This window comes from Syngnathoides biaculeatus, chromosome 14 (assembly GCF_019802595.1).
Source record: "Syngnathoides biaculeatus isolate LvHL_M chromosome 14, ASM1980259v1, whole genome shotgun sequence".
NCBI classification, from domain to species: Eukaryota; Metazoa; Chordata; class Actinopteri; order Syngnathiformes; family Syngnathidae; genus Syngnathoides; species Syngnathoides biaculeatus.
The window spans coordinates 5,111,319-5,135,351 of NC_084653.1; the positions used below are offsets into that span (position 1 = coordinate 5,111,319).

General features: G+C 42.9%; 1 protein-coding gene across 4 annotated transcripts in view; it reads left to right on the forward strand.

Annotated features, from left to right (window-relative positions):
• Positions 1 to 18,345, forward strand: part of LOC133512158 (contactin-associated protein-like 5) — a 219,008-nt gene extending 200,663 nt beyond the window's left edge. For all 4 annotated transcript variants that reach the window (XM_061841507.1, XM_061841508.1, XM_061841510.1 and 1 more), the window contains 6 exons: positions 2,650 to 2,868; positions 4,889 to 5,022; positions 6,175 to 6,262; positions 6,346 to 6,546; positions 9,652 to 9,726; positions 17,413 to 18,345. In XM_061841507.1, coding sequence (XP_061697491.1) covers positions 2,650 to 2,868; positions 4,889 to 5,022; positions 6,175 to 6,262; positions 6,346 to 6,546; positions 9,652 to 9,726; positions 17,413 to 17,606 — 911 coding nt within the window. In that variant the 3' untranslated portion in view covers positions 17,607 to 18,345. The remainder of the gene's footprint in view (positions 1 to 2,649; positions 2,869 to 4,888; positions 5,023 to 6,174; positions 6,263 to 6,345; positions 6,547 to 9,651; positions 9,727 to 17,412) is intronic.
• Positions 18,346 to 24,033: the final 5,688 nt, after the last annotated feature.

The following is a 24,033-nucleotide window of genomic DNA, read 5'->3' on the forward strand; positions in this document are numbered from 1 at the left end:
TGATTACAGCTGTCTTGGGAACGTCTGAGGGGTGCACGGGAACCTGGTGATACCCGCGCACCAGGTCGACCTTGGAGAACAAGATTTTGCCTGCCAGGTGGGCTGAGAAGTCCTGAATGTGTGGAACAGGGTAGCTGTCGGGCGTAGTGGCGTCGTTAAGGCGGCGGCAGTCACCACACGGTCGCCACCCGCCACTCGGTTTAGGGACGATGTGTAGTGGCGAGGCCCACGGGCTATCCCAGCGGCGGACGATGCCCAGACGCTCCATGTTGCCAAACTCGGACTTAGCGACTGCTAGCTTCTCGGGGTCAAGCCGTCGGGCCCTCGCGTGAATCGGGGGGCCCTTGGTCTCAATGTGGTGCTCGACCCCATGTTTAGTCGTGGCAGGGGAGAAAGTGGGCCGTGTCAAGCCAGGGAACTCACCAAGGAGGAGTTGGTACTTGGTGCCGTCCGATAGCGAACTGGAGAGACCACCATAAGTCGCCTCATTGCGGACGCAGGCGACCGTGGAAAAAGTCAGTGCATCCACCAGACGGCCCCTCTTAACATCCACCAGCAGCCCGTGGGCACAAAAAAAATCAGCGCTGAGGAGAGGGAATGAGACATCCGCAGTGACAAAGTCCCATGTGAAGCGCTGACTCCCGGAACACAAGTCCACAGTCCTCATGCCATAAGAGCGGATAGGGGAGCCATTAGCGGACAGTAGGGGTGGCCCATGAGTCCCGCCAGCGGCGTCCTCCGCAGTGGCCGTCAGGACGCTCCTCTGGGCGCCGGTGTCGCAAAGGAATTTGCGCCCGGAAAGGTTGTCCTTGATGAACAGCAGCCGGCTCTTCGCGCCCACGCTCACAGCTGCTGCGAGGCGTGGGCTTTAGCGTTTCCTGACGCGTCGTAGTTGCAAGGGGCGCGGCACCTCTTCGCTTTCGCACCGAAACGGGCATGGAAGTAGCACAAGCCTGTGCCAGCACGGCCGTCGTGGCGATGGGGCCCCTGCTGGATGCCGCCCCCGGGCCCGGAGGCGAGTAACTGCCCGTCGCGGCCAGCGTCTCAGGGGAGAAGCGCTGGGTTGCCAGGAAGAAACTGTCGGCCTAGTGACAGTATTGTTCGCGAGCGCCGTCTGAACATGCGGTGGCATATGCCTGAGAAACAGTTCCATGAAAATGAAATTGGGCTTTTCCGTGCCCAGCAGGTTTAGCATCATTTCCATGAGTTCGGAAGGTTTGCTGTCCCCCAGTCCATTAATGGCCAACAGACGTTGGGCACGCTCCGGCCATGAAAGCTCAAAAACCTTGAGAAGGTGAGCCTTGATCCCAGCATACTTATCTCGGGCCGGGGGAGAGGTGATGAAGTTCACTGCTCTGGCCGTCGTTGAGCTCCCGAGTGCTGAGACAACGTGGTAGTAACGTGTGGAATCATCTGAGATCCCGCAGAGGGCGAACTGAGCCTCTGTCTGTGCGAACCACGCTGCCGCGGACATCTCCCAAAACTCCGGCAATTTGAGGATGGCGGTTGCCATGTTCGTTTCAGTCTCGAAAACGCCGGGACTGACGTCGGGGTCACCAGTGTAGCGCCGGAGAAAAGGAGTCAGAGGCGGAGTGTCTGACACAGGAACAGAACTTGCTTTATTGTTCGACATCAAAACAGTACCCCCTAACGGCGGGAACTCTGTTAACCTTTACTCCGGAAGCGCAACAACAAAAACAGTCCGTGCGGAACCCCAACTCGAGGTCCCACGGGTGAATTATATAAACACCACAGTGCAAACATATCTGTTCCAGTTGATATTAGATGGATTTAGTTGACGATGCGGTCTTCCACAAAGTTTGATCCATCGAAGACATTTTTCGTACTGGGTCTTCGGTTTTGGAAAGGGTACGAATGGAACTCCACCAACTAGCCTTTCAGGATACCTGTCGTCACTATTACAAAGTCCGTGACTACACCTCTTCACCATGTTTTTTGTTAAATAACCCAAATACGCGATAAAACGCTAACTAAACCTATACTGGACCATGCAATGTTGTCTGAGAAAATGGCGGAAGCAAAAACGGGCTTTGGTTTATGCAGATCTCTGGCCTCTGATTTGTCAGTGACGCGGATTGCGCAATATCCACGGAGGGGTCAATTTCTCATGTATGATGGACATTGTTTTCCACCCACAGAAGGAAATTGAAAAAAAACTTAATTTTTATAATTCTGTGCATTATCTATTATGAAAAAGCTTTACATTATCTATTGTGAAAAAGCTTTACGCATTTTTATTCCAAAATGCTTCCGCCACCTAAAGGTTATGAGAAAGGTGTACAGTTCAATTCTAATATGCCATTACTACCAAGCAGTACGGTATCCTAATGGTATCCTACACTCTTATTCCAGTATGACAGCATGGCTAGGACTTGGTTATGCTCATAGTTTTAAATACACTGGCAGAATTTGTGTTTATTTATTTATTTATTTATTTATTTATTTATTTATTTATTTATTAGATGACTGCTGCCTTGGAAAAATCGTGCATGTGTATCATACATTGGTGTGCACTTTACATGAGAAATTATAGTAAATTATTTTGCTTTGTTTTTTGTGTCCAGTCCTCTTACAGTGTATCTGTTCTTTGCCAATCACTTGTGAATTGTGGTTGTGGTGTTTCCACAGAGGTGTCGGTCTCCTTTGACAAAGAGTCATCGCTGACCTATACACTCCAGGAGCCCTTCTCGGTGATGCTGAACAAAAGCTTGCAGGCAGAGAGCAGCAGCATCAGTCGGGCCAGGGAGGACTTTTCATTCAGCTTCATCACCTCGCAGACACCCGCCATGCTGTTGTCTGTCAGCACCCACAGCCAGCAGTATATTGCTGTCATTGTGGCCAGGAATGGTGCGTGCATAGATTGGTTAGCATGTACGAATGGAACAGGTTTGAAGTTGTTTTTTGTACCCCTCTATGCTACATTCAAGTAGAACATTGCCGTTAAATTGAAATATATGAATCCATCCATCTATTTTCTTAAGCGCTTATCCCAACAAGGGTACGGGCCGTGCTGGAGTCTATCCCAGCTGTCAACGAGGAGGAGGCAGGGTACACTCTGAACTGGTTGCCAGCCAATCACAGGGCACATAGAGACAAATACCCACACTCACAATCACACCTACGGGCAATTTTGAGTCTCCAATTGATGTTGCATGTTTTTGGGATGTGGAAGGAAACCGCTGCCAAATATATGAATCATCTTCAATATTTACAAAAACACATGACAAATTGTCACAAATATGTAATTTCAATACAAACATTTCTGAAATGTTTACAAGATACATTCACAAAAGACTAACCATAACTATCCTCAAATTTTGCATAAACAAGTACAGTGCCATGAAAAAATATTCGCCCTTTCCTGTTTTCTTTTATACATATCTATCACACACAGAGGTTTCAAATCACCAAACCAATTTTAATATCACTCTGTGATAACCCAAGTAAATATATAAAATGCAGTTTTCCAATGACAATTAAATGCATAAAGGCACATAGCTGACTCGTTGTTCCGAACTTTTAAAAATAAGTCGGAAATATTATCTTCAATCAAATCTCTGCAGCTGTAAAGGAGTACAGTTACACGGCGCTGTGAAGCCATGGCTGATGTGTGGAAGGACATTGGCGATTGTGAGTGTTTCTCACTGCAGTTGGACGAATACACTGATGTGAGTGACATAGTCAAGGTGTGCATTTTCATTCGTATGGTATTTAGTGATCATTGTGAACTCAGAAAGTTACAAAAAAATGTTTAAAGTTCATTATGTTGTGTAATATTGGCTCATGCGGTTATGCAAGGCACACAAACATACATTTACACATAAAGAATCCTCAATATAGTTTAAAATAAATATGTTTTGCATTTTTGTAGTGGGTAGATCTTTGTGAATGGGTCATTCTATTTCATCATTGGTCATTCTTAAAAAAAAAAAAAAAAAAAAAAAAGTCAACCCCCCGTCGATCGCAAGAGGCTTGATGCTTGAGAAGTAGATCTTGGGGTTAATAATTCTGGGCACCCCTGATTTAACGGAAAATTGTCTTCAATGTTTATGAAAATTCTATGTTTCACTGGTGTGACCAGTTCAGGGTTTACCTCACCTTTCGCCGATATATAGCTAAGATAGGCTTCAGCATACCCATCCCCGACTCTACTCTGAGCTCCTCCTGGATGACCAAGCTTCTCACCCTATCTCAAAGGGAGCGCCCAGACACCCTGCGGAGGAAACTCATTTCCTTCTTGCATGCCATTCTTCCCTCACTCATGAATAAGAGTGCTGGATACTTGGGGCAGAATCTTATCCCCTACCTACCCCATCCTGAGACGCCAGATGGTGGATCAGATTTTCCTCTCACCTGTCCGGAAGTCTTTCTCCATGGCCTCAATGAACTCCTTCCATGCCCGTGTTTTTCTTCAGTGACTACCAAAGCTGCTTTCTGCTAGACCAGGCAGTACCCATCATCTGCCTCGGGAGTGTGACGGGCCAAAAAGGCCCGTTAGGAGTCATTTAGTGTTTGGAAATTGCCACTACAACAGGCACCGACGAACTTATGGCTCCAGTCGGCTGCTCCAAGCAATGGACACGCAGAACATCGTCCACTCTAACTTGATATCCCCTGCCTCTCTCGGAACATGAGCAAAGTTCTGTCGGGTTCCTTTAAAAAATTTTAAAATTTTCATTTTTTTGAAAAGGGACTTTCTTCAGTGTTGACAAAAACACCTAGGTCTGCACAGCACTGCAGGTTTCTTATATCCACACAGTGCTTGTTTTTCTCACATGTCACTTCCATCAGATGGACATGAATTTAGTGTAAATAAGACAAAAGGGCCATAGGGTTCACATTTGTGCTATGCGTGCATTGTGTCCAGGGAGTCTGCAGATCTGGTACCACCTACAGACAGGCAGGAAGCCAGATGTCTTCAGCCCAGCTGCCGCTAACCTGGCAGATGGACGACTTCACCGAGTGCGAATCCATAGAGTGGAGGAGAAAATCTACGTACAGGTGAGGCAGGCACATGTGGGTGGACCCATGTTCAAATGTCACGCTTTTATTCCAGCAGCAATGTGGTGTCTGTCAGAATGCATTAGCATTGATTAATTACTTTATTATGCAAATGGAGACTTTTTCATAAAGGGCTCGTGGCCTGGTATTAATGAGGACGCCTGGGCTCTGGAAAAAAAGCTCCCTCAGGAAGATCTTTTCAAGTGTTTCAAAAGTGCTGTAGGGCATGTGGAGCCAAACACTTTGAAAATGCAATGGCAAATAAAGGATGTAATGTGACCTACTGACTAAGCGTAGCATTGACGGCCAGCTGAGTTCATCACTTTGAAAGGGCAGCCAAACATCATGGACCCGTTACAGCGTAAAAAAATGTGTCAAGGATAACATGAGTGACTTCCGTGGTGGTGCGCCTCCAAATTCCAAGTTAGCGCCTCAGGTCAGATGCTAATGTGGTAAACCAGCTACACATCCGGTACTTTTTCATCCCTAAGCCGGGCCCGATACTTAGATGAGCAATCAAATGTCTTAATTTAGTCCTTCCATCAGTTTTTAACAAATGTGCAAGATGCAGTTGGGTCAGTAGAGCTAATACTTTTCAATCAATACTTTTCATAGATGACTCTCAATTTAGAAAATTTCAGTCAGTTGACCAAGGGAATACATTTTGACGGTTTACTAAATTGCAATCATTAGGTTCATTGCGCCTTGCTTCAAAGCATGCAATGCTTCATTATCATCCATTAGCTAGCAGAAAAACAAGCACACGCACCAAAATCAAAACATTTTCTCTTTTATAGTCCCGCTCCTGTTTCTAGCATTTAATAACAGAGCCAGTGCTCAATGGGTTCCAATGTAAATTGAAGGACAAAATAATGTGCAGCTTTTTCTGGGTCAGGTGAGCTAGTGTGTCTCTTGGGATGTTTTGGGGTCTAAAAACGTGAGCTCATTGACAGATAAGCATTGATATCAAAACAATGAGCATCCACTCAGATTGCTCAAATGTCAGTAGCCACCACGGTAAATAGCAATATGATAGCTATAATATGCTGTGAGCAATATTGTACTCAATTATTTTAAAATCTTTTGCATCATTGCCGCATTCACACATGGGTTTCATTGTGATACAATAGTTTTTATTTCCTCTTCAAACAGGTGGACCAGGACATCCACACAAAATACACGCTATCGTTTGACAGCGAACTCGTCTTGATCAGAACTTTGACACTGGGCAAAGTCATCAGTAAGTCCTCCATATTGTTCAAGGTGCCTAACAAAATCCACAACCAGGTCCAAGCAATTGTATAAAAATCTGCATGTTCACAGGGTTGGATGCATTCCACAAGGAAGTAATCGAGGCAGCTTCAAAGGGTTTTGTGGGATGCCTCTCATTGGTGCAGTTCAATGACGTGGCACTGTTGAAGGCTGCGCTGACCAATCCCGGAAGCTCATTGGTCACTGTGCACGGCCCGTTGGTCCAGTCGAATTGTGGTGTGCTGGCAGACTCTTCATCAAGATCGTTGCAAGGTAAGCAGACAGGTTGAAATTTGGTGTTTCTACTCTACTTTATATCTCAACACAGGCAAACATGCTTTCATTTCACAGTTTGTTTGAAAATGAATTCAATATTGCTTTTACCCATAGTGACAGTATACATTTTTTTTCTTTTTTTGCAAATGCATAACATGGGCCTCACGGTGGAACAACTGTAGAGTGTTGACCTCACAGTTCTGAAGATCGGGGTTCAAATCCCGGGTCAACTGTGTGGAGTTTGCATCTTCTCCCTGTGCCTGCGTGGGTTTTCTCCGGGCACTCCAGTTTCCTCCCACCTTCTAAAAAACATGCATTAATTGGAGACTCTATATTGCCCCTTGGTGTGATTGTGAGGGTGGGTGTTGTTTGTCTCCATGTACCCTGCAATTGGCTGCCTCCTGTCCGATGACAGCTGGGATTGGTTCCAGCATTCCCACAACCCTCGTAAGGATAAGCGGCTTAGAAAATGGATGGATGGATGCCTAACATGAAAAAGACAAATCACATACACAACTTTGAGTATTCATAGCCTTTGCCTTGAAGTTCAAAATTGACCTGATGTGCATCCTGTTTCTGCTGATCATCCTTGGGATCTTTCGACAGTTTCATTAAAATCGAAATTCAGGTGATCGGACAAGATATACAAAAATACACCTGTCTCTATAAAACGTCCCACTATTGACAAACCAAACAAGTATGAAATCAAAGAAAGAAAGGTACATGTCAGCTCACATAGTTTGTTAAAGAGCATGAGATAGAATCTTTGGTTTGAGGAGGCAAAGATTTAAGTCAATGCCATTAATTCCAAATTTGCTCCTTCTCTATCGTGAACAATGATGTGGCAGCATTCTTTTCAACGGCAGGAACTGGGAGACTAATCAGGATCCTGGGGATGGTGTTGCGGGTCTGGAAATGGCGGGCCTCTTCGTCAGTGGTTGTCCGGCTTGATGGGCCTGACCTGCAGGAGGCGTACCTCTTAATCACTCAATTAGCACACACTCACGCTATCCACTCTACATGCTTTTTCGCACATAGGGTTAGAGTCTGTGCACATATCCATGTCAAAAGGTTCCTGGTTTCTGCTCTGCCTGCCCCCCTAAATTTTAAATGTACTACACACATACATCCCATTTCCCTTTTAATGCACCACATACACCCATCTCTGGGGGGCGGTGGGTTATGGGTATGTATGTGGGTTGGGGGGAGGTTGGCTATTAGGCAGCAGTGCCTGGCAGCCTTGCCTTCCCCACTCAGCTCACCGGCACTCCAGAATTTAAATGCACCACCATTCGGGGAGGGGTCCTGATTCACAGGGTAGGGACAATGACTGCCAGTCAAGGACCTGACCATAGTAACAGTGGGGAGACTTGCCTACATGGCAGTGCTCCTGAGGCCAGGATGGCTGCTTGGTGTGGGAGCTCCCCTTTCATGGCCCGTGGTTGCTCCCCCTGGATGTCTGGGGCCGTAATGTTGGGGGGGTAGCTGGGGCGATAGCATTGGGTCCTTGCGGCCAGTTGTCAAGGTGGCTCTGAGGGGCTGACAGACCATCCTAGGTCCCTTAGTATGGGACGTGTCCTGTCCACAGGTTTGCTCTCGGGTGGACCCCTGGTCCCAGTTCCATCCTTGATTTATAGGGTGAGGTCCTTCGCCTCTGCGTTGCCGACACATCAATTATAGGACATTTCTGTCACTCGTTTTGCACGCACCATGGTGTGAATTCACTTGTGTGTGTCCATAGGCACACAGCCCAGGTATTGTTTCTCTGGGTGTGGGACTACAGTGGTACTCACTTATTGGAACTAACAACTCATGTATACATGAAGAGCTCATGTATCCCACTTATATTCTTGTTCTATAGACTTCTATAATTCACTTCGTCAGTCCAGTTGTATAGTCAGGTTCACAATTGTTGTCTTGCATGCTTCTTCTCCTGTCCTTGTCCTGTCCCATCTTGTCCTGTTCTTCCTTCACAGGGTGTTGCACGACAGTCTCATGCAACATCCATGTTTCAGGTTTCTTTGTTGTAGATATGTTAGTTTTGTTTACAGCTAGCGCTTTGTCATTTTTTCTCTTCACACTCTTATAAAAATTCAACTCTATTCGACTGATCGACTTTGATCCTCAATAGAATTTCAATTAAAATATGATGAAATCACTGAGGAAGGTCAAAAACTCCAATAAAGGTGTTGCGGCATAAAATGTGCACTATTTTCATCCATCCATCCATTTTCTTCACCGCTTATCCTCAGGAGGGTTGCGGGTAGTGCTGGAGCCTACTATCCCAGCTGTCAATGGGAAGGAGGTACACCCTGAACTGGTTGCCAGCCAATCACAGGGCACATATAGGCAAACAGCTGCACTCACAATCACACCTAGGAGCAATTCAGAGTGTCCAATTAATGTTGCATGTTTTTGGAATGTGGGAGGAAACCGGAGTGCCCAGAGAACATGCAAACTCCACACAGGCAGGTCCGGGGTTGAACCCGCGACCTCAGAACTGTGAGGCCAAGGCTTTCCAGCTGATCCACCGTGCCGCCGCACTATTTTCATATTTTGCTTTATTTTCAGAATTGTCGTTGCGGTAAAATAAGAAAATTAAATGAAATGTTTTTTAACCTTAAAGTTGTGGAACACCAATTCCTTTTCATTTTTTTAGGAACTTGATACAAGAGTCATTGAAGTGTATTTTTTTTAATTGATGCTTCTGTAATCATATTCAAGTAAAGACTATTAGTGTTGTTGCAATGACTGTACACACCAGTGCATTCAATGAGGCTCCCGCTAAGGGTGATAAATACACGTTGGAAATAACACTCAGGAGCTAGGCAGTGTTAAAATCCACTCTTGTGTTCAAGCAGCTGCACGGAGAGTCAGCTTCTAGCATCAGCTAGCAGGAGGAGGCTAATTTCATTCATGTCATGTTGATTTATGAACATGGGACTGTGTTTACACCTGGGTGAGATGCAATTGCAGCAAAAATGAGCCTCGGCGTACTTAGATCGCACCCCCTGGTCGCAATAAAACATACAAATATCACATTGCCACATTTTACAACAATCATAAGTCTCCATTCAGGAAATGTTTTTGTTTTTTTTCCAGATCAAACTGTGACGACAAATAATGGAAAGAAGAAGCATAGCCGTGATACACAGAATGATGTGGCTATCATAGCAGGTATGTTTTATGTTTTCACTCAAAACATTTTTTTTATTAAATATATGTTAATATGGAGGTCTCTACTTACCATACAATGATGAGTATTAAAATTGATACATGCAAGACTTGATGCATTTATTACTTCACTGCAATAATAATTTTGACAAAAATCTGGATTTTGTTTTCATCTTTTGACTAAAATGTTAAATTGTATTGACAAAGTGTTGGGAAACTACTTCAAAGTTCAGTTGTAAAAATGAACTAGTTCAGTTCATGGCTAATCATTAAACATTTTGAACCAAGTTCACAGTTCCAAAAATGAATGTTTTTTTTTTTTTTTTTTTTAATTGGTGATGGGATATTACTTTCAAAATACTAGCATTTCATTTCCCCATTCTTGGGACACATTCTGCTTCTATCTTTCACCCTACAATCTCTCACATGATTAAAAACATGTTGCCTTAATGGTATTTTTCAAAAATAAAGAACTAAAACAAAATTGGGGCTGTTTCCCACATTTACAAAAAAATAAAAATACGCAGCACAGTTCAAGATAAATGAAAGTGAACATTTGCATTCCTTGCAGCTCTGACTATAAACAAAATAAGAATATATGAAATGACAACTCTTCACAGACGCCAGAACAAACAGTCTCTGTAATCCTAATCGGGCAGAAATAAACTAAATTCAGTTTACGTTCAACCAAAATATGAAGTAGTTCATGACCTTTAAGTTTATTGAACTCTTTCAGATACAACACTGAGTTGAGTTTTAGTTTTAAGTTTATTGAACTCCTTCAGATACAACACTGAGTTGAGTTTTAGTTTTAGTGTAGCTTTTGTTCATAAAACCTTAAGATGATTGTTGATGAAAATTTAAAAAAAGTAGTTGAATAAATTAGTGACAAGGATATACTATAGTATATATGTAAAATTTCCCTTCAATTTCTGAAATAATTGCATCCACCTAGATCAGTGGTTCTCAACGTTTGATACAAGAGCCACAAGTTATACAATGTGGCCTTGCTCTAGTAGTCCATTAAGGAATCGCTGAATTAAATGTTTATTATGTTATAATAGTTCAAGCTTCTTCTTTTTTTTATCTAGAAGAGTACATTTGTAAAATAAAGCGCAACCATGGTAAGTGTACACCCCGCAACTGAAGGTTTGCCTGTTCATATCATTGGTTGAGCTCATGTCTTCGTTGTGACATAAGGCAAGACATTTAATCCATTTTGCCAATGAATGAAGGTGATTTGATGTTTGGTAGTGGTCGGAGGGGCCATAGGCACAGAATGGCAGCCATGCTTCCCGACGCCTGCCTCAGGGCTGTTTTGGCAACAAGTAGTTTACCACCACTCATTTGTGACTGGAGGGAATGAATAACGCATGCAAAGCATCTTTGAGTTCCTTGAAAAGCACTATGTAAGTCAAATGCATTATAATTTCCATCCACCCATTTTCTGAGCTGCTTATCCTCACAAAGGTCACAGGAGTGCTGGAGCCTATTCCAGCTATCATCGAGCAGGAGGCAGAGTACAGCTTGAACTGGTTGCCAGGCAATCACATGTGTTATAATTACTATTATTAAATATAGTTGTATTTAACTTGCGTTAAATGTATTAGAATATATATTTTGTAACTGTTTTCAAATATCTATTGCAGTACAATTTTAATGTAACCTTTGAGTGCAATGTGTCGTGTAGGAGAGCAGGACCCAAGAGCAGGAGGAGACTGGTGGGAAATGATGCACAATTTATTGAAGTAAAGGTAATAGAGCTCATCCTGGATGCGTCAGCGGGCGGCCAGAATCAGGTGATCAGCTTTGTGTCTGGAACGTAGCGTAGAATTAAGAGCAAAAAGACAAAAGGGTTACCAGCGGAATGAGAAGTTGCAAGACTTACTAGAAATGTGGCCTTGGTACCACTGTAAGGATCTGCAATACTTTGGCATCGAACCTGAGTAACCAGCAGGCTTAAATGCAGTCGTAGTGGTGATGGCTGATTGACAGGGGAGGGGGGAAGCAAGCACAAGCATGCTGCGGGGGGCAGTACATGACACAGTACATCTTTCAATGACTCCTTTACGTATACAGTCGTTTATTTTTCCATATTCAATAATAGTGTTTATGTTCACACTGTGTATGCATGTTGCAGTGGTTTACAATATTAAAAACAGCTTAAATGAATGCAACCCCCTGCTAAGTTTTTAGTCACCACTGTGGACATTTTGACGTCTGTATTTTTTTTTTCTCGTAATGGTGGCACTTGGAGAGTTAAGTATTTTTCATGGACGGTACTTGGTATCAAATGTTATGAACCACTGACCAAAATGAAATTAAAACCCCATGAATGTGTTAAGAAACGGTACAATATGTAATTAGCATACATTTGTGAGTGCTGCTTGAGAATAACTGCATTTTTATTGCACACAAAGTCCAAGGCACCTTTAGCGATGCTGTAAAAAGATCTATAAATATTATTTTACATTTTGGTAGCATAAAATGGTCTTACAATAAAATATGTGTAAACGAAAACAATAAATATTGCAGTAAACCAACATCTTGGTCTTTTTGAGGAGGCGGTACCTGCCAGCAGCTTTTTAGCTGGTCACGACCCAGCACTCCTCTTATCCTAACTGGTCTCTTTTTGTTGCTTTTGTTGATCTTTATTTCATTCCTTTTAACCTGTGTGTCTGTTAACTTGCAAGTGACCCAGCGATGTGGTTTGCGAGCACTTTTATTCACTTGATTATAACTTTGAGCGTCGTAACCCCACTGCCGCTTTAGCACCTGTCACAATGTGGATGTGGACTTTCTCCCTGCCAGCTGCTGCGACTTTTTTAATCTCCCTACGCACTTCGATCGGCGGTGACTAATACAGCTGAAGTCCAGAGATATAACACAAAAATGGAAAAGGAGGAAGAGGACCGAAAAATGTCTTCCTCTCGCGTGTTCTAATGCACTCGTCGCCAGAGATTTCATAGTTATTTTATGTTTCTATAAAGTAGCTCACTGCTAACAGCAGCTCGCGGCCACTGGATTCAATCTCAGTGAATGAATGAATAAATGAATCAGTGCCATTTATTGTCATTATGCCACTCTACAACTTCTCCTGATCAGTCCATACATAAAAGTATCCCAGTTATTCGCCAGCCTTGGTGAAGGTATCAGAGACTTGATAACATTGTGAAAAAGCAAATTTTAAAATAAACAAAATTAGGGTATTTAAAGTGGGCCTGTCATGAAATGGATGATTTTTGGTATATTATTAATGAAAAACCCACAGCCAATATGGTCCCATGGGTTTTTTCACCACGAAACATTATTTTGACGTCTACAGCTTTTTGTAACTCCCGCCATGAAAATCCTCTCAGGGATTTGTTTTAGAGAAGAAGCAGGAAGTGACGTAAAGTACAGCGGCATCCCCTAGTGGACTAGTTTTTTTCCATTAGTTTACCTCTGGGAAGGTAGCTCATTGTTCCTTCGCGTTAGCCAAAATGCCGGCTCATTCCATTACTGGACATTGCTTGAACACTCGGGAGAATGGAATTACCCTTCATAGGTTTGAAAGAGACCCTGTTCGTTGTGAAAAATGGATTGCACGGGTGCAGAGGACGAGAGCTTCGTGGGTTCCAAATAACAGGTAGGTGTGTATTCAGCTACTAAAAAAAAAAATAATAGTTTGGGGCGGACCACGTAATCGGTCTCTCATAACGTAACAAAAGATCCCCGTATGAAATATGTCGATGTACGCGTCGGATGGTGTCGGGCTGCTGCGCGGATGGCAGCGAATCTGAAGAACCCAGCCAACAATGTCTCACTCAGCCTCGTGCGTGCAGTAATGCGCCCCGGCTCGATAGTGTTCATCGCGTACTGCGGTGGCTGTGAACAACCCTCTAAAAGCAGCACGGCTTGGCTCCATTATATGCCACCACAGCGCCAAAAATCAGCCACACCGGCTGAGGCGCCGCGTTCGGCGCTCACAGCTTCTGCGAAGGCTATTCGTCGGGCTTTGCAGACGGGGCGGCTTTGAAGAACCCAGCCGAGAATGCGTCACTCAGCTGCGTGATCGGACAGGGATGCGGTTTGACCGTGATTGCATATCATCTGAATATGGCTCGATACAATAGTGTAATACTGCCCTGGTCACTTCACTCCTTTGTGTGGTGGTCTCCTTTTCGAAAAGAGCTTCCGTGTCAGAAGGGGTGTGTTTGTCTCCCATAGTAGTGTGCACCGCGTATTTTCATTGGCGAATGTCTGGGTGAGAGGATGCAGCCAATATGTTGACCACTTGGATGTCGTAGAAAGACGCTTTCTGCAACTTTGCACATGGATGACGCGCTCTACGCTCACATTTATTTTTTCGTATGGACATTGAAGTGATTACAATTACAATATCTATTTTAGAACGTTTATAGGGATGACACTTGGGCTTTAATAATAATTGCCATGGTCATCCGACAGAAGCACAAGTCTTTATGTCCGTCATGTCCGTCGGTGTTAATCCTTTCTCTGTTTTGTTTTTTTTAATGATGTTAAGCTTCAATTCCACATTTAAAGAAAAACCCAGGCTTCTTCTTTTGGGCCATAATGTGTATAAAGGTAGGCGAAAAGGGCAAATAAACTCACGGCGTACAAATACAGTAAAGCCATATGCAGGAGCTCAGCAGAAACACTGGTGCTGGGGCCATAATGGCAGACAAGACAGTCGACGTAAAGTTGAAACATCTTAGGTCGAGACCGTCTTAAACCGAGAACTCCCGGTACTGTACTTGAAAATATTGCCAAAATTAAAACAGAGACAACAAAAAAAAGATAAAATTACAAAAACAAAACAAACATATTATGTGGGGATTTGAACCCTGGTACTCATAAGTGTTAGCCAAATGTTTTACAGCTGCACCACCGTGCCACAGTAAACCAAGAGAATACTTCTAAAATTTAGATTGTAAACAAAACTGTTCCTAAACTGGTGCGCCTGTATATATTTAAAATGTTTAGATTATTGTGTTTATTATTGTTTTCAACATTTTGCTGTTAGATTGAAAGTACTTAACCACATACAACAACACAACATTATCTTTTTGTTTGTGTCGCTGCAAATGTCATCAGAGAAATCGCACGTTTACGGGTGGAGGGAAATTGAAGAGAATCCATTCATAAATGAGTCTTCGATAGCACAAATATGGATTTTTACGCCACTAAATAAATAGACGTCCCACAGTGTTCAGAATGCTCAATAATTGACAGTGTTTTTAACATGCAGTAGAACACAAAGTTTCATCGTATTCTCATCGCTACCTCATGCCTCCAACATTGTGACTTTTTGATTTACTGTATTTTATTCATCCAGTGGACTTAGAAAGGCATTTAAGATTATTGAAGTTTTAGTTGTGCTATGTAAGCTGAAGCCCCATAGCTCAGTGGTTAGAGCATTGGTTTGGTTAACTGGGGGTCATAAGTTCGTATCTCACTGGGCCCTCTACTCCGCAAGAGGGGTTGCGTCAGGAAGGGCATCTGGTGTAAAAACTGTGCCAAACAAATATGAGCGTTCATCTGACTGAGATGTTTCACTGTGGCAACCCCTAACGGGACAAGCCGAAAGAAACTTGACTTTTAGTTGTGCTATGTAATAGACAGAATATCAATCAAAAACACTTAACATGTACAAGATAAAACTTTTAAAATGTTTTTGTTTTATTGAGTGAAAACAAAGTGTTTGATCTCCACGCAAAAGATAACAGTGCACTTCTGGAAAAACCCTTTTTGGCAAGCTCAGGGGTGAGACAGCTTTTGCATAAAGTGCTTCATTTTTGAGCCAGTCCTTGCTTTGTTGTCCTTTGTATCATTTAGATGCTCACTGGCAAACTTAAAGGGGGCCTGAACATGTGCTTTTTTAAGCAGGGGAACTTTGCACATGCTGCAAGAGGATTTCAGTCCAGTACGTGTTATGTGTTTCTAACCGTTCTCTTAATGCCTTGGTTACCAACTGGCTTCCAATAAATAAATAATCACATCCATCCATTCATCCATTATGTGAGCCGATTATCCTCAGAAGGGTTGCAGGAGTGTTTGGAGCCTTTCCCTGCTATCTACGGGCAGGAGGGGGGTACACCCTGAACTGGTTGCCAGCCAATTGCAGGGCACATAGAGACAAACAGTTCACAATCACACCTATGAGCAATTTATAGTCTTCAATAAATCCAATACATTTTTGGGATGTGGGAGTGCCCGGAGCAAACTCACATAGGCATGGGGAGTAGATCCAAATTACACACAGGTGGGGCCGGGATTTGAACCCAGGTCCTCAAAGCTGTGAGTTAATATATATTAACAGTAGCACTCATCATTCAGTCATTTACAAAGTACAGTACATGCATAGCTAGCTAGATAACTGTACACTGTAATGGTTTTAATTACATAGTGGGGAACAAAGGACTCATGCCGGTCTCCCAACTACTGGGCAGCGCGAGTTCTTATACAAAGGGGAAGGGACAATTAATGCTAGATGCTATAGTACATCACTGCACCCTTCTACCCTAACCGAAAGTATTTTGGCACAGAAATGAAGTGCAATTTTACACAAATAGCTATGTTACAGAAAATCAACCCAGCCATTTTTTCCACAATTTACAGTTGATCATGATGTTCCAAGACATGCCAAGGCTTGGGAGCGTGTGTCGAGTAATTAATGAGTTTTGAGTGAGCTCTTCGGCCAAGTGTGTATCGAGCTATGATTCATTTAGGGGAGGGGCCGGAAATGATGCCGTACCACAAGACTGATTTGGGAAGTGGTTCAGTATTTGTCACAATGTTTGTACAGTAATAAAAACTCCTCAGACTCTGACATTAAAATGCTGGCTTTTTGGAAAGTTGCAGTCATTTCAGAGTATGGATAGTGTCCTTGTATTTCAGAGTTAGAAACTAAAAACATTACACAAACCTCCCATTGGCCAAAAGTTTCCACAAGCAAACCAAAACATGTAAAGAGTACATGACATATTAAAAGAGCTGAAGATGGAAATAACAAAATCAGACACAATCACCAGGTTTGAATTTTTTTTATTATATTTGCATTTACACAACTAAAATTGTTCCAAAAAGGGGTGCAAGATGCAGAGGAATTGTCAGCATAGAAGCCAGAGAATAGATATTGTGTTCATTTGTACACAACAATCTGAAGCAGCCATTACAAACTGCAACCTCAATAGAGTTCTTGTATCAGCTGATATCAGTGTATTACCCAATGTAGTGCCGCATTTTTTTATTGTAACCTGAAAGTCTCACATGAGTAGCTTGAACAAAAAAAAAACTGTGGCGGTAAAAATAGCAATACATACATCACAAAGTCGTACGTATGCACATTGTGTGAAGAGAGTTGATTCGTGACGACCTCTCGAACGAAGCAATAATCAATAACAATCCATTCAGCTCCAAATAATTTTCATCGTCAGCCTTGGAAACATTTGCTCACTCTCCCGTAACATCGCCTTCTCCCCCGCTGCTGGCACCATTTACCCCCTCACATCCTGGCCTTTTGTGCAGCCTAACAGCGTGCCATCCTAAATGACTTTCCACGGGAGCATTTGCAGTCATTTCACGCAAGTCTTTATTTATGAGCGTGTTAACAAAAGATGCTTCGCAAATGTTGATTTAATGATCTTTTTTTTTCTAATGGATGCCCCCCCCCCCCCTGTTTCTTAGGAGTGGTCACAGCAGCAGCCTTCATTGGCGTGTGCGCTCTAGCCGCCACGACGCGCCTCCTCTATCAGCGACGGCAGGCCCGGCGTGACGACGTCGTCAAGCGGGAGGGCGCCACCGCCGTGTACATGGACTACAGGACTGAGACACGCCCCCATGGCTCGGTGCGGGAGAACATGAAGGAATACTACATCTGAGCACCCAAGTCTGTTGTACTGGAGCATCCTTCATAAATAACAATTGAACGCCCGCCTCGGAAGTCTCTGAGAGACATCCCTGGATTGGAAAAAAAAAAAAAAGATTAAAAGCTCAAACTGGAACGAAAACCACCAACGTGTTTCAGCATGCGGCAGCGGTGTCTGTATTTGATGTAGGTGGAACTGTGATTGCAGTTCCTCTCTTGTACACAGCAGAAGATGAATGTTCGCCCTGAGGGGACAGCGCTGGTGAAAAAAAAGCGCATTATAAGCTTTCTGACGTGTCAGATAGTCCTACATTTCCATGGGAAGTCCTAAGGGGAATATGCACGTGGCCACCATCGGAGAAGGAAAAACGTTGGTGCTGACTTAAAGTGTATGAGTGCCTCATTTAAATACCAACCTTTTAGAAAAGGAACATTTGAATTTTTCTGACGCTCACCTTCGTTGTTCGGACATTATAACGAGCAGAGGACACAAATTAATCCAGGAGGCTCAGCTCTTTTGTTGACCTTGTGCACGGATCTGAACCCCTTCATGCTTGGGACTGTTTCTGGGTTTCATGTTAGCTCCCTTCGGGGTATGTACGTTTAGTTGTAGGCTGCCAATTCCTGAATGTGTGTTCTACCTTTGATTGCTGTGCTCCTTCTTCTCTTAATGTATTCTTAATTTTTCCAGTGTAAGGAAAAGATGTACATTTTATCAGGAAGGCAACAGTGTGGCAGATGATTTAAACAGAGTAATCAAAGGAATACAGTATGTGAATAAAAATGAATAATGACTTCTACACATTAGTAGATGTGTGTCTCTTGAGTGAGGTCGGGACAGAGTAAGAGGTCGTCCCAGTGACAAGAAGGTGCCTTGGCAGCAGATGGTGAAACCGTGGCTTCAACATCTGGTAAAGACCCCAGACCATGCCTCAACAGATGACTGAATATTTGACCAGGTCTTGACATCTGATTAGGGATAAAACATCAGAACAGGCCTCGACATTTGACCATGCCTAACCAACTGACAACCAATTTAGCCTAAAACACCCAAACAGGGTTCAAAATCTAACTCAAGCTGTGAGCAGCCATCAGTGAGCATTCAGAGGTCTGGCCACATTGTGGGACTGGGACATTAAGGAGCCAATGAAAAGGGATGGAAATGACATTTGTACATTGCAGGCCACCCAAAATGACCGACACAAATGTGGAGAAGTTGTTTTGTAAGAAGAACACACACTTGCGTACAGGAATAACGTAACTTTTCATGAATGCATAAGAGGATGAACAGGGGCAGAGCAGGGGAATAATGTACGATACCTCCAAGGACTCCAATGAATACCCATCAGATATCAAAACACTTCAGGTGGAATGATGACATTCATTCATTGGTCCGTTCATCTTCCCATCCGCTTATCCTAATCAGGGTCGCGGGGGTGTTGTGGCCCATCCTGGATATCTTCAGGCAAGAAGCGTGCTCTACCCTCAACTGGTCACTGGTCAATTGCAGGGCACATATGGACAACGATTCGCACACACATTCACACATGGGTAATTTATTCTTCAATTTTGGAATATGGGAGGAAACCGAAGTACTGTACCCCGTGAAAACACACACAGCCACTGGGAGAACATGCAAATGCCACACAGGCAAGACCGGGATTTGAACCTAGGTTCCTAAAACTGTGAGGCGGATGTGGTAACCAGTCGTTGACAGTGCCGCCTGAAATGACATACCCAACTATCAATGATCCGAGACACTTATGCAAAACATCTAAGCTCACCATGACAATAGCGTTCAAAGAAATACAAAGTTTTTTCATATTTCTTTTTATGAAAAACCCAAACTTTGAAATTGGGTGCAATAAAATCTGTAAGAGTAGAATAAATTAGGACGTTGATGAACGCGGACAATAATGCAACATTTGAAAGAAAATTATTAACGTACTTGCCTACTTGTTTAGGGCGGGCCTACCATTGACTTTTTTTTTTTTTGCAACACATTGGGTTGTTACATATGACTTCCTATTTTCATGATTGAGGTCAATCGTAAAGCTTGGGGTGATTTGTGAAAAATTAGTTAGGGGGGGACTTCTGAGCCATTTTTCAACAATTGCACAGCTTTTATTAAATTTTAATGTCTCAGGTCTTGAGAAGGTACAGAGCCATGAATGTGCCAAAACACTCCAAAATTGTGCATGTAAAAAAATGCTCACTCACTTCCTGTTGATTTTATGATACAGTATGACTTCTACTGACTTTTTTGTACGTGACATGGGGGCAGATATGCTTCTCAATTTTTGAAGGCTTATGTCAAACATCCATCCATCCATTTTATTTTCTGTTCTCACAGCCACAGCTAATGTACAGTTGCACAAAAGAGCCATTTTTTGTAATGCTGTATGATAACTTTAAAATATCAAATTTTTGGACCAGGCCAGATGTGTTTGCAGTTTTGTTCATTTTGGTTTGTGTTTCGGCACTGGGAAACGTGATTCACTGTGATGATAATACAGGGACTTCTCAGTTTAAGACAGTCTCAACCTAAAAGTTTTGATTTTACGACACCCGAGTCTTGTCCGCCATTATGGCCCCAGCACCATCGTGTATGAACACTGGGAGTTTATTTGCCCCTTTTCGCCCACCTTTTTACACATTATGGCCATAAAGAAGCAAGTGAGGTGTTTTTTTTTTTTTTATTGTGGAATCGAAGCTTAACATAATTTAAAAAAAAAACAACAACAATGGAGAAAGGATTTACACTGACGGGCATGACGGATATAAAGACTTGGGCTTCAGTCAGATGACCGTGGCGATTATTTTATAAGGATAAACCCCGTATTTTAATACACGTGGAGGGTTTCGCCCCTATGAGCGATACAGTGATCACAAGCAACTTTTTTTGTGAAGAAAAAAAACGAAGCAACGGGATCAACGTAGGCTTAATATCAGCCTCGTGTTCATTATGGAAAATGGCACTGCGAATTCGCTTAACTTTGAAAGAGCAGAAAAGAAGGAACGCCGAGGAGGAATTTACCGCTACCAACGGCTACCTGCACTTGGTTACGTAGCTGAGCGCGCCTGACTTCATTCTTCACCATCCCAGCCTCTCTTCCCTAATAGTAAGTGAAGCATCTTATATTTTTTACTTTAATGTCTTTTAGTTTTTTTATATGAAGTACCAACACCCATCCATTTCTGAGCCCTTATCCTCACGAGAATCACGAGAATGCTGAAGCCAATCCCAGCGGTCATTGTAAATTTTGACTTTAACGCTGAAATCCGACTAAAGTCAAAATCCGAGTTAAGTCGCTACTGTGGGAACGGATCTCAGTTGTAAACGGAGGACTCAATGTAATTTCATTAAACCAGTTGATGTGGCCGTAATTGGGTTTTAATCTTGAAACTTCAACATAACCCTAAAGAGTTCAATCTTTAACCAGACAAGAACAAATCTGACGACGTTTTGTAAGAAATCTCAACACTGAGACCTGCAGCTAGAGAACCCAACTAAGCCAAAACAATGTACTAAGTCTACATTTATAGTTTCTTTCAGCTTGTCCCTTTCGAGGTCACCACAGCATGTCATCTCAGATGAACACACATATATGTTTGGCACAATTTTTGCACCAGATGCCCTTCCTGATGCAACCCTTCTTAGGGAGTGGAGGCCCCAGTGGGATACAAACCCACAACCCCTGGTTTACCAAACCAGTGCTCTAACCACTGAGCCACAGGGCCTATACTAAGTCTACATTTATGAGAAACACAAAACATTTGATTTTAAGTACCTTCACATCTGATCAGGCGTCAACAACGGACAAGGCCTCACCCTCCATCGAGCAACTTTGACAACTGTGAAGGACAGGCCACGGGGCTCAAGAAGATGTTGACTGTATTATCTTCATCCATGGTCTGTTGATAGAATGAATAAGAACAAAAGATTGGATGACATTGGACCTCACAATGGTAAAAATGTGTTCCAGTCAGTCCATTGTTCAATTGTTCTGTCACTGACAATGGAGTAGTTCATTCACCTGATTTTGTGCAGACAGTGTGACTTCAGTTACTACTAAGTAACAGTGTGAATGTGATTTTTTTTTTTTTTGGGGGGGGGGGGGCATCACTACGTGCCCTGGGTGGACTACCAACCAGGCCTTCGTGTGGTCTGCCTGTCATAGTGCCAAGTGGGATACTGTGACCTTCCTTAAGAACAACCACGTAGAAAATGAGGTGGTACAATTGGTGATGTAAAATCCTGAAATAAAGACAATTGGCAACATCTAGAATTTGGACCGTCCCTTTGCATCAGGTCTCTTAAATCTCGAAGAACAGCTTGGTATTGGCTTTTTCATTGGCAGGATCCAAAAAATGTGACCATATCCACTTTTAAAAAATGGATTCCTCAGTCACCTGAAGTATTCCCCCAAGGAAACTGTGATTCATTGCCCTATGATGCCAAATAGGTAATTGATTTCAGTTACCAGTAAACTCGCAGCAACATCATTACGGTTCATCGTGTGTAATGCCGCATATTTATTAGAGTAAATTTATTTACCCAGGAAATGAGTTCCCTCTGTCAGTTCAATGGTAAATATACAGTTGGCGTGTGCAATTACGGCAGGAGACGAGAAGTCCAGGAGGCAAAAGATGGCATGGAAACATATCAAGGTACAGTAAATATGTTTTATGGAGGCTTTTTGCCAATAAATATGGTTGTTTAACTGATAAGTGTGACATAACATGATTAAACAAACAATTTTACAATCAAGATAGAGAAGGCTATCCATGCAGTTTCCATAGGTGGTCTTTCCATACTGTGTTCCAAATTATCGTGCACATGATTTAAGTTAAACAAATATTGAAGTTTTTGTTTATGTGGGGATGTTTTTACATGTGCTGTTGCTTCTCTATTTAGATCGCTGATATTCAGTACATCTTGGACAACTTTGATAAATCATATCCCAGGTGTGTCTGATTAAATGAAAATGATGTAAGGAGGTACAGTGAAGAAAATAAGTATTTGAACATCACACAAATAAATTGTTAAAAAAATCATACATTGTGATTTCTGGATTTTTCCCTCACAGTGGACATGCACCTACGATGAAAATTTCAGACCGCTCCATGATTTCTAAGTGGGAGAACTTGCATTATAGCAGGGTGTTCAAATGCATATTTTCTTCACTGTAGTTCCACATTAGTAAGAAAGCTAACAATTTTCCTGCATTCTGTGTATGAAAAAGGGTCTTTCTGCTAATTAAAAGCTCAAAATAGTCCACTGAAAACAATGAAAATGTTGGACAATTAAAGAAAAACATCTTCCTGGTGAATGATTTGAGTCTGACACAAATGGCAAAATGGTGTCTGATAAAGAGATATTAGGGGGGGGTACTACACAGGAAGCTGTTTTTAGAAGCTGCTGGTGTCTCTGGAGTCTCAAGAACCTCTTAATGGTGGATCCCCCGTAGGCGTGCAGTCATGCATTAAAGTTATGCTCTGGCCACCCCCAACCAATCTCACAAGGAGAAACAATTGCAATGGGCTTTGAAACTATTCAAGACTCATTTTCAAAGTATTATTCAATGATGAATGGTACTTTGAATGGTGCAAATTATAGTCCGTGGTCCAGATAATAATCTGAATTTGAGAGTTATGTGCCACATGAATCAAAGTGCGCGTGTAGTTGAGTGCAGATTCTTCTTATTTGGCTCTGATGTGCCAATTTAGTAGAAACTGTTCAATGGGCTACTGCCCATGCGATAACCTTTATCATTAGATTGTCTTTATTAGTCTGACAATGAGGACCTTTGCATTATTTCAATAGCAATAGTGGGTACATCCATCCATTTTCTGAGCCGCTTATCCTCACAAGGTTCGTGGCAGTGCTGGAGCCAATCCCAGCTTTCATCGGGCAGGAGGCAGAGTACACCCTGGACAGGTTGCCAGCCAATCGCAGGGCACATGGAGACAGACAACGGTCACACTCACAATCCCACCTGGGGCAGGTTAGAGTGTCCAATTAATGCATGTTTTGGGGATGTGGGGGGAAACCCACCCAGGCACAGGGAGAAATGTATACTGCACACAGGAGCGCCCGGGATTTGAACCCTGGTCCTCAGAACTGTGAGGCCAACGCTCTTCAGCTGCTCCACCATGTCGCCCCCCGGAGGGCACAACGTCCACAATTTCCCAAAACAATTTGAGACACGGAATCAACGGACAGAACACTTTTCCACTTTGCATCAGCCCATCTTAGATGAGCTTGGGCCTAGAGTAGCCGGCTGTGTTTCTGGGTACTTGTTGATCAATTGCTTTTGCTTTGCATAGTGCAGTAGTCCTATATGAAGCTTTTATTTTGAAGTTGCCTATTTCATTACATTCGTGAATAGGTGGCATGTCCTGCTAAAACAGTATTAACAATCGTTGTCACGGTTGCC